Source organism: Melospiza melodia, chromosome 4 (assembly GCF_035770615.1).
Source record: "Melospiza melodia melodia isolate bMelMel2 chromosome 4, bMelMel2.pri, whole genome shotgun sequence".
Classification (NCBI taxonomy): domain Eukaryota; kingdom Metazoa; phylum Chordata; class Aves; order Passeriformes; family Passerellidae; genus Melospiza; species Melospiza melodia.
Genome location: NC_086197.1, coordinates 22792253 through 22803429, shown reverse-complemented (window position 1 = coordinate 22803429; position 11177 = coordinate 22792253). Strand labels below are relative to the sequence as shown.

The following is an 11177-nucleotide window of genomic DNA, read 5'->3' as shown; positions in this document are numbered from 1 at the left end:
TAATATAGGGGATATATATACAGAAATTAAGAACTTAGATGTTTACGTATACAAAATATCAGGCCAGCTCCAACACAGTTGGTCCAATGCTGACCTGAAGGATTTCCATGCGGGAACAAGGAGAAACACCATCCATTCACCAATCCCAAACATTGCCCAGGGATTGTGGAGTCTCTCTCCCCAGAGAAAGTTAAGAACCTCTATCCAAACACAATCCTTTGTAGTGTGGAGCAGGAAGAGCTGCCTGGAGCACCCCTGAACCAAATGATGCCACCAGTGGTCCTTTCAAACATTCCGTCGTCTGGGATTATGAGATCGGCGTCTCTGCACAAGATGAAGCTCTCAGGGGAAAATGGACTCAAAGAAAGAGGTGGGGGAATAATAGCATTTCCTTGTGCATGTTGCTTGATCTTTGGAGCCAACCTGGTCATCACTGGATGCAGTGCTGGGGAGGCTCTTGAGACCGCACTGCTGCTGCTGCTGCTGCTGATGGCATAGTGCTGCTACGCAGCGTTTTCCCTTCCCTCTCCGAAACCCACCTTGTCCCTTCTCTTCCCGTCTCTCCAGAGAACTGGTTCTCTGCCACCCGGTGTGAGCCTCACAAGCACAGCTCTGTGCAGGAGAACCTCTTTCACTGTTCATTTCTAAGGATCCGTTTCAACCAATGCTGCAGATCCATGTACTGGTTCATTGCCTGAGAGTGGGCAACGGGATCCATCACCAGGTCATGGAAGAGATTGCGTGACGTGGCCATTAGGACCGCTGGGGGCAAGCGGATGCCCTCAGGAAGCCTCCGGTTGCCCACAATGAAGTGATTGAGGCGTCTGCTTTCCACACACGTGCGCAGGCTCTCTCTGATATCCATCAGCCACCTCACAAAATGTCTCCTGCGCCACTGTGACGTGGGCAAGATGCTCAGGAGGTGCATGACAATGGTCTTGATGGTATAGGTGGAAAAGCCTAAGCCCAGCTGAAGACGAGTGAAGAACTGCAGGCATTTCAGGTGCAAGCTGTCAGGGGGAGCCCACCTGGCAATGTACCTGAAGAACTTCATCTCGGCCACAGCGTAGCTCTCTGGCCAGATTGTGCTGGAGGTGTGGGCTTGCCTAGGCTGGCTGCTCACAAAGACGTCTGAGTTGCCTTGCCGCACCCCAAAGAGTATCTCGATCCGGTAGCTTTCTCTGCCATTGGTCACCTTGAACTGGCAGGAGCGTCTGGGGGGCAGCAGCACTAAATGCCAATGGTGTGACTCAGGCAAAGCCGGCCAGATTGCTCTCACCAGCTGGTAGAACCAGCGGGCAGTTTTCTCCACGTCCAGGTAGGAGCCCGTGCACAGGGTATGAAGGAGGCTGGGATCCTGATGCCTCCTCAGCTCCTCCTCAGGGTGGTGCAGGAAGCACAGCATGTTCTCAGCCTGCTGCTCACTCGTGCAGGTGCACTCCTGCTGCACGCGGATGTGGAAGTTCCTCAAGCGCCTCTGCCGTGCAGTGTCCAGCTCTAGGTGGAAGCTGTGCCCTCGGGGAGGTGTCATGGGTATGAGCACCTGGTACACAACATCCTGCTCCCGGGGACTCCAACCTTCGAAGGCACTGCCCACCCCAATGGCTCCCTGCAGCACCGGATAGAAACTGTTGGACAAGACCTGTCGAAAATAAATTGCAAAATGCTCCATCAGGGTTCTTGTCCACATGCATCCTCCCTGCAGGTCCTGCACAGGCCACTGTATGCGCTCCATTATGATTCTTCCAAAGTTGTCGGCACGATCACGGAATTCTTGCACTTGATTTCCAACGTCATTGACGTTCGCTGCATTGGCAGCCTCATTGCCAGCTTCATTCGCAGCAGCATTGTCGACATCCTCTGCATGGCCATCATCACTGTCGTCTTCCTCCACCTCCATTTCATTGTCTCCTTCATCTTCATTTCCAAAGTCTTCTTCATGTGCATGCACATTTTCAACCTCCTCTTCATTTACACCATCATGTCCTTCTCCTTGCTCCTCTGTCCTCAGGCTCCCTTTCCTCCACATACACCACAGTGCCAAGAGAAGGAGCAGGAGCCCAGCAAGAGCCCAGACCTGCCAGTGCTGCTGGGCAGAGGAGAGCAGGTCTCCCCAGGCCAAGACACTCTGCTTCACCAGGACCAGATGCTCCACCTCCCACTGCAGACGAATCTTCTCCTCTTCCTGGAGCTTGGCACGCACCTCCATTCGCAGACGTGTCACCTCGTCCAAGCCATCACCCACGGGCTGTGGGTACTGGACTAAACTTTGCAAGAGCAAGAGCCACAATACCCAGGTATCCATGGTCTGCAGGAGGATGGAGAGAAGGCCTTGAGAGGGAGGGGCTGAGAGGAAGGCAGCTGGCAGCAGGGATTGTGGGGGGGCAGCAGGGACAGGAATTCCAGGGATCTGGGAGCAGGAAGCACAGGACCCCCGGGGAGCTGGCAAGCAGCCAGGCCCGTTCCGCTGCCCCAGCAGCAGCAGCAGCAGCAGCAGCAGCAGCAGCAGCAGCAGCAGCAGCAGCAGCAGCAGCACGGTGTCCTCCTGCCCAAGGCTGGGCCATGAGGGGCTGTTCCTGGATGCCGGGGGAAAAGCCAGCCCCGGGTACTGCGTTTCTGCTCCGGCCCTTACCCCCAGCCCAGCCTCCCCACCATGTGTGCACTCACCGCTTGCCCAAGCAATACAGGGCCAGCGTTACCTGCTGGGGCCTTGTATAGCTGCCCCCATTTGTGACATGGCCCCGTGATGTCATGGACGTCACAGTACACCACAGCCAGCCCAGCCCCACCCTTTGTCCCCACCCCAGCTCAGACTGTGGCAGGGGCCCTGGGGTACCGGTTAAGGCAGCCTTTGAGTGAATCTTCTTCAAAGAACCTCTCTTGGCCCTTCTCTTGTCTTTTTTCTCAGCTGCCCTCCACTGGCAATCTCATAGATATCCATGTTGGAAGGCACTCTTGAGGATCACAGAGTCAAAGCCTTGACTCCGTGCTGATCTTCAGTTAAATCTCTGAGTCTATAAAAGCTGCACTTTGCTTTCAGCCTTGCTGCTTTTCTGAAGAATGAGCATGTCAGCATCCGCCTGGCTTCCCCACACCACTTGTGGACCAGGCCTCTGGAGAGCACTCCTTTTTTCTACTCCAGAAAGAGTTTCCCAGCACAATTGTTCTGCGTTAGAAAGATGTCTTTTTGGTGACCAGTTCCAGATAGATTGGTCTGTCTTTGTGTGCATAAACAGGCACAGCTACACACACTGCAGTGATGAACTGCCATCTAAGAGTCGCAGGCTGCTATTGTAGCTCTTCCCCCTGATTCCTACCCAAAAATGCTCAACCCCATCAGCACCATCATTAAGCTCTGGACAGGTGGAACCCCGCCTTACATAGAGGGTGACCCCAGCGCCCCCCCCTTCCCTGCCTGTGTCTTCTGCAGGGTTACAAAGATATAAACCAGAGGGAGCATAAAACAGAGGGGTATTGTGGTGGCCAACAGCTTGCCTGAAGGCCTTACGGTTTCATTTCAACCTAATTTTAGAACTGAAGCATAAGTAATTCTATAAGTACTTCAATGATGAAACTTAACCAGTGTGGACCGTTAGGGAGCAGGCCCGGACCGCTGGGGACACCAGCAGCTATTGGCTGTTTGACCGGGTGGCAACTGCTTCAACCAATGTGGACTGACCAGGCAGACATTCAGCTCTGCAAAGGAAGAGAGCACTCAATAAAAGTTGCTTGCTGTGCATGAAGCTTGGTGTGTGTGTATGGTCCCATTCCTGCCTCCACAATCAAAGTGACAGAGGGGTTCCATACAGTAGGAAACTGGAGAAGTCTTGTTCCTTCCGAGTACCTCAGGCAGTGGGGGAAGGAAGAGGGTGATGCACCTGGGAATTAGAATAAAAAAGGAGGCTGCGCCCTTGTCCTGGGTCTCAAGAAATCGAGACACCCCCAGGGGAAATGTCCCTTGGCCTCTCCCTTTATTCCAATACTATTACAGGACTCCTCTGTGTCCTCCCTGGAGATAACCTCTGGCGTTGTGAAGTTTGTTCCCCACAGGGACACACCCTACTCTTTCAGTGCCCATTCTCCAGCTCTTCTCTGCTTTCTAACACATCTAGAAGCCGTGTCCTTGCTGCTGCACGGATCTCCCACGGCTCTCTGCCAGCAGCACTCCAGAGCTCCCAGCTCCAGTTGGCAGGGCCTCAGCGCCTGCCCTGTGCCCTCCCGCCCTGACGGCCACACCAGGCCCTGCTTGCTGTCCTCATGGTGGCACTCCTGGCCCCAGTGTTCTCCAAGGCCTTCTCCGGGGCCACCTTCCTGCGGCCTTTCACTCTCTGCACCAGGCCCAGCTGAGACCTGAGAGCGGCAGTGGACAAGGGCCTGCAGGGACAGCACCAGGCCCAGTGGCTTCCCGCTGACAGCGGGCCGGCTTGGGCTGGAGATGCACAAGAAATTCTTGCCTCTCAGGCTGCTCAGGCCCTGGCCTACACACACTGCCCACAGCAGCTGTGGCCGCCCCATCCCTGGCAGCGTTCCAGGCCAGGCTGGACGGGGCCTGAAACTACCGGGCCCAGGAGAAGGTGTCCCTGCCCTTGGCAGCAGGGTTGCAACAAGAGCATTTTCAAGCATCCTTCCAAGGGAGGCCCTTCTGGCCTTCTGTGGTCGCAGGGGCTGGGGTCAACTGGACTTAATTTCTGATTAGAACCAATTCACCACTGCAAGTTTGGCCAATTTCAAGGAGACTCTTCACAAGCTCAGATTCACAACTTGTCGCTTTTACCTGCACTACAGGTCGGGTTGAGTTCAATAAAGTCCTGCACAATCCAGGTTCTGGAATCTTGTCCTTTATTGAATCAAGAGCAACAAAATTTCCAGGTTGCTACTCATAAAAGCACTAACTATAGAACATAATTGTGCGTCCCCAGCAGACAGAGACACGATATACGTCTTTACTACTACATAAAAAAAATTCTTGTGTGCAATATATAAGATATAATTGGTATGTATGCTAAAAATGTATCAATTTCATGAAAACCTTATAATAATATGCTATATTATATATAAGATATAAGTGCCCTATGAGCATTAATATGTATCACAACTTAGAGTGACGCTAAATATTGGCTATATTGCATTCTTTAAACAAAATTACATATTTGACCCTTTAGAATAATTTCTTCTCATTATATAATAATTACATAATTCATGTAGTTGACAATATTATATTATTCTATTGGCTTTTATGATATTTTACTATTATATATGATAATTGATAAGCTTTCTAGCATATAATACAGGGGATATAAATACAGAAATTAAGAACTTAGATGTTTACGTATACAAAATATCAGGCCAGCTCCAACACAGTTGGTCCAATGCTGACCTGAGGGATTTCCATGCGGGAACAAGGAGAAACACCGTCCATTCACCAATCCCAAACATTGCCCAGGGATTGTGGAGTCTCTCTCCCCAGAGAAAGTTAAGAACCTCTATCCAAACACAATCCTTTGTAGTGTGGAGCAGGAAGAGCTGCCTGGAGCACCCCTGAACCAAATGATGCCACCAGTGGTCCTTTCAAACATTCCGTCGTCTGGGATTATGAGATCGGCGTCTCTGCACAAGATGAAGCTCTCAGGGGAAAATGGACTCAAAGAAAGAGGTGGGGGAATAATAGCATTTCCTTGTGCATGTTGCTTGATCTTTGGAGCCAACCTGGTCATCACTGGATGCAGTGCTGGGGAGGCTCTTGAGACCGCACTGCTGCTGCTGCTGCTGCTGATGGCATAGTGCTGCTACGCAGCGTTTTCCCTTCCCTCTTCAAAACCCACCTTCTCCCTTCTCTTCCCGTCTCTCCAGAGAACTGGTTCTCTGCCACCCGGTGTGAGCCTCACAAGCACAGCTCTGTGCAGGAGAACCTCTTTCACTGTTCATTTCTAAGGATCCGTTTCAACCAATGCTGCAGATCCATGTACTGGTTCATTGCCTGAGAGTGGGCAACGGGATCCATCACCAGGTCATGGAAGAGATTGCGTGACGTGGCCATTAGGACCGCTGGGGGCAAGCGGATGCCCTCAGGAAGCCTCCGGTTGCCCACAATGAAGTGATTGAGGCGTCTGCTTTCCACACACGTGCGCAGGCTCTCTCTGATATCCATCAGCCGCCTCACAAAATGTCTCCTGCGCCACTGTGACGTGGGCAAGATGCTCAGGAGGTGCATGACAATGGTCTTGATGGTATAGGTGGAAAAGCCTAAGCCCAGCTGAAGACGAGTGAAGAACTGCAGGCATTTCAGGTGCAAGCTGTCAGGGGGAGCCCACCTGGCAATGTACCTGAAGAACTTCATCTCGGCCACAGCGTAGCTCTCTGGCCAGATTGTGCTGGAGGTGTGGGCTTGCCTAGGCTGGCTGCTCACAAAGACGTCTGAGTTGCCTTGCTGCACCCCAAAGAGTATCTCGATCCGGTAGCTTTCTCTGCCATTGGTCACCTTGAACTGGCAGGAGCGTCTGGGGGGCAGCAGCACTAAATGCCAATGGTGTGACTCAGGCAAAGCCGGCCAGATTGCTCTCACCAGCTGGTAGAACCAGCGGGCAGTTTTCTCCACGTCCAGGTAGGAGCCCGTGCACAGGGTATGAAGGAGGCTGGGATCCTGATGCCTCCTCAGCTCCTCCTCAGGGTGGTGCAGGAAGCACAGCATGTTCTCAGCCTGCTGCTCACTCGTGCAGGTGCACTCCTGCTGCACGCGGATGTGGAAGTTCCTCAAGCGCCTCTGCCGTGCAGTGTCCAGCTCTAGGTGGAAGCTGTGCCCTCGGGGAGGTGTCATGGGTATGAGCACCTGGTACACAACATCCTGCTCCCGGGGACTCCAACCTTCGAAGGCACTGCCCACCCCAATGGCTCCCTGCAGCACCGGATAGAAACTGTTGGACAAGACCTGTCGAAAATAAATTGCAAAATGCTCCATCAGGGTTCTTGTCCACATGCATCCTCCCTGCAGGTCCTGCACAGGCCACTGTATGCGCTCCATTATGATTCTTCCAAAGTTGTCGGCACGATCACGGAATTCTTGCACTTGATTTCCAACGTCATTGACGTTCGCTGCATTGGCAGCCTCATTGCCAGCTTCATTCACAGCAGCATTGTCGACATCCTCTGCATGGCCATCATCACTGTCGTCTTCCTCCACCTCCATTTCATTGTCTCCTTCATCTTCATTTCCAAAGTCTTCTTCATGTGCATGCACATTTTCAACCTCCTCTTCATTTACACCATCATGTCCTTCTCCTTGCTCCTCTGTCCTCAGGCTCCCTTTCCTCCACATACACCACAGTGCCAAGAGAAGGAGCAGGAGCCCAGCAAGAGCCCAGACCTGCCAGTGCTGCTGGGCAGAGGAGAGCAGGTCTCCCCAGGCCAAGACACTCTGCTTCACCAGGACCAGATGCTCCACCTCCCACTGCAGACGAATCTTCTCCTCTTCCTGGAGCTTGGCACGCACCTCCATTCGCAGACGTGTCACCTCGTCCAAGCCATCACCCACGGGCTGTGGGTACTGGACTAAACTTTGCAAGAGCAAGAGCCACAATACCCAGGTATCCATGGTCTGCAGGAGGATGGAGAGAAGGCCTTGAGAGGGAGGGGCTGAGAGGAAGGCAGCTGGCAGCAGGGATTGTGGGGGGGCAGCAGGGACAGGAATTCCAGGGATCTGGAAGCAGGAAGCACAGGACCCCCGGGGAGCTGGCAAGCAGCCAGGGCCGTTCCGCTGCCCCAGCAGCAGCAGCAGCAGCAGCAGCAGCAGCAGCAGCAGCACGGTGTCCTCCTGCCCAAGGCTGGGCCATGAGGGGCTGTTCCTGGATGCAGGGGGAAAAGCCAGCCCCGGGTACTGCGTTTCTGCTCCGGCCCTTACCCCCAGCCCAGCCTCCCCACCATGTGTGCACTCACCGCTTGCCCGAGCAATACAGGGCCAGCGTTACCTGCTGGGGCCTTGTATAGCTGCCCCCATTTGTGACATGGCCCCGTGATGTCATGGACGTCACAGTACACCACAGCCAGCCCAGCCCCACCCTTTGTCCCCACCCCAGCTCAGACTGTGGCAGGGGCCCTGGGGTACCGGTTAAGGCAGCCTTTGAGTGAATCTTCTTCAAAGAACCTCTCTTGGCCCTTCTCTTGTCTTTTTTCTCAGCTGCCCTCCACTGGCAATCTCATAGATATCCATGTTGGAAGGCAGTCTTGAGGATCACAGAGTCAAAGCCTTGACTCCGTGCTGATCTTCAGTTAAATCTCTGAGTCTATAAAAGCTGCACTTTGCTTTCAGCCTTGCTGCTTTTCTGAAGAATGAGCATGTCAGCATCCGCCTGGCTTCCCCACACCACTTGTGGACCAGGCCTCTGGAGAGCACTCCTTTTTTCTACTCCAGAAAGAGTTTCCCAGCACAATTGTTCTGCATTAGAAAGATGTCTTTTTGGTGACCAGGTCCAGATAGATTGGTCTGTCTTTCTGTGCATAAACAGGCACAGCTACACACACTGCAGTGATGAACTGCCATCTAAGAGTCGCAGGCTGCTATTGTAGCTCTTCCCCCTGATTCCTACCCAAAAATGCTCAACCCCATCAGCACCATCATTAAGCTCTGGACAGGTGGAACCCCGCCTTACATAGAGGGTGACCCCAGCGCCCCCCCCTTCCCTGCCTGTGTCTTCTGCAGGGTTACAAAGATATAAACCAGAGGGAGCATAAAACAGAGGGGTATTGTGGTGGCCAACAGCTTGCCTGAAGGCCTTACGGTTTCATTTCAACCTAATTTTAGAACTGAAGCATAAGTAATTCTATAAGTACTTCAATGATGAAACTTAACCAGTGTGGACCGTTAGGGAGCAGGCCCGGACCGCTGGGGACACCAGCAGCTATTGGCTGTTTGACCGGGTGGCAACTGCTTCAACCAATGTGGACTGACCAGGCAGACATTCAGCTCTGCAAAGGAAGAGAGCACTCAATAATAGTTGCTTGCTGTGCATGAAGCTTGGTGTGTGTGTATGGTCCCATTCCTGCCTCCACAATCAAAGTGACAGAGGGGTTCCATACAGTAGGAAACTGGAGAAGTCTTGTTCCTTCCGAGTACCTCAGGCAGTGGGGGAAGGAAGAGGGTGATGCACCTGGGAATTAGAATAAAAAAGGAGGCTGCGCCCTTGTCCTGGGTCTCAAGAAATCGAGACACCCCCAGGGGAAATGTCCCTTGGCCTCTCCCTTTATTCCAATACTATTACAGGACTCCTCTGTGTCCTCCCTGGAGATAACCTCTGGCGTTGTGAAGTTTGTTCCCCACAGGGACACACCCTACTCTTTCAGTGCCCATTCTCCAGCTCTTCTCTGCTTTCTAACACATCTAGAAGCCCGTGTCCTTGCTGCTGCACGGATCTCCCACGGCTCTCTGCCAGCAGCACTCCAGAGCTCCCAGCTCCAGTTGGCAGGGCCTCAGCGCCTGCCCTGTGCCCTCCCGCCCTGACGGCCACACCAGGCCCTGCTTGCTGTCCTCATGGTGGCACTCCTGGCCCCAGTGTTCTCCAAGGCCTTCTCCGGGGCCACCTTCCTGCGGCCTTTCACTCTCTGCACCAGGCCCAGCTGAGACCTGAGAGCGGCAGTGGACAAGGGCCTGCAGGGACAGCACCAGGCCCAGTGGCTTCCCGCTGACAGCGGGCCGGCTTGGGCTGGAGATGCACAAGAAATTCTTGCCTCTCAGGCTGCTCAGGCCCTGGCCTACACACACTGCCCACAGCAGCTGTGGCCGCCCCATCCCTGGCAGCGTTCCAGGCCAGGCTGGACGGGGCCTGAAACTACCGGGCCCAGGAGAAGGTGTCCCTGCCCTTGGCAGCAGGGTTGCAACAAGAGCATTTTCAAGCATCCTTCCAAGGGAGGCCCTTCTGGCCTTCTGTGGTCGCAGGGGCTGGGGTCAACTGGACTTAATTTCTGATTAGAACCAATTCACCACTGCAAGTTTGGCCAATTTCAAGGAGACTCTTCACAAGCTCAGATTCACAACTTGTCGCTTTTACCTGCACTACAGGTCGGGTTGAGTTCAATAAAGTCCTGCACAATCCAGGTTCTGGAATCTTGTCCTTTATTGAATCAAGAGCAACAAAATTTCCAGGTTGCTACTCATAAAAGCACTAACTATAGAACATAATTGTGCGTCCCCAGCAGACAGAGACACAATATACGTCTTTACTACTACATAAAAAAAATTCTTGTGTGCAATATATAAGATATAATTGGTATGTATGCTAAAAATGTATCAATTTCATGAAAACCTTATAATAATATGCTATATTATATATAAGATATAAGTGCCCTATGAGCATTAATATGTATCACAACTTAGAGTGACGCTAAATATTGGCTATATTGCATTCTTTAAACAAAATTACATATTTGACCCTTTAGAATAATTTCTTCTCATTATATAATAATTACATAATTCATGTAGTTGACAATATTATATTATTCTATTGGCTTTTATGATATTTTACTATTATATATGATAATTGATAAGCTTTCTAGCATATAATACAGGGGATATATATACAGAAATTAAGAACTTAGATGTTTACGTATACAAAATATCAGGCCAGCTCCAACACAGTTGGTCCAATGCTGACCTGAAGGATTTCCATGCGGGAACAAGGAGAAACACCGTCCATTCACCAATCCCAAACATTGCCCAGGGATTGTGGAGTCTCTCTCCCCAGAGAAAGTTAAGAACCTCTATCCAAACACAATCCTTTGTAGTGTGGAGCAGGAAGAGCTGCCTGGAGCACCCCTGAACCAAATGATGCCACCAGTGGTCCTTTCAAACATTCCGTCGTCGGGGATTCTGTGATTGGCGTCTCTGCACAAGATGAAGCTCTCAGGGGAAAATGGACTCAAAGAAAGAGGTGGGGGAATAATAGCATTTCCTTGTGCATGTTGCTTGATCTTTGGAGCCAACCTGGTCATCACTGGATGCAGTGCTGGGGAGGCTCTTGAGACCGCACTGCTGCTGCTGCTGCTGCTGATGGCATAGTGCTGCTACGCAGCGTTTTCCCTTCCCTCTTCAAAACCCACCTTCTCCCTTCTCTTCCCGTCTCTCCAGAGAACTGGTTCTCTGCCACCCGGTGTGAGCCTCACAAGCACAGCTCTGTGCAGGAGAACCTCTT

At 52.2% G+C, this 11177-nt stretch overlaps 2 protein-coding genes across 2 annotated transcripts; both read right to left on the bottom strand.

Annotated features, from left to right (window-relative positions):
• Window positions 1–631: 631 nt before the first annotated feature.
• Window positions 632–2224, bottom strand: LOC134417996 (inositol 1,4,5-trisphosphate receptor-interacting protein-like 1). The gene has a single exon (XM_063155848.1). The coding sequence runs from the start codon at window positions 2207–2209 to the stop codon at window positions 632–634; it is 1578 nt and encodes a 525-aa protein (XP_063011918.1). The 5' UTR covers window positions 2210–2224.
• A 3690-nt stretch (window positions 2225–5914) lies between these two features.
• LOC134417995 (inositol 1,4,5-trisphosphate receptor-interacting protein-like 1) lies at window positions 5915–7507 on the bottom strand. Its single transcript, XM_063155847.1, has one exon. It carries the CDS (start codon window positions 7490–7492, stop codon window positions 5915–5917), a length of 1578 nt encoding a protein of 525 aa, XP_063011917.1. The 5' UTR covers window positions 7493–7507.
• Window positions 7508–11177: the final 3670 nt, after the last annotated feature.

Bases quoted from the DNA above. Each gene is read 5' to 3' on its own strand.
- LOC134417995 (XM_063155847.1), bottom strand. From the start codon at position 7,492: ATGGAGGTGCGTGCCAAGCTCCAGGAAGAGGAGAAGATTCGTCTGCAG.
- LOC134417996 (XM_063155848.1), bottom strand. From the start codon at position 2,209: ATGGAGGTGCGTGCCAAGCTCCAGGAAGAGGAGAAGATTCGTCTGCAG.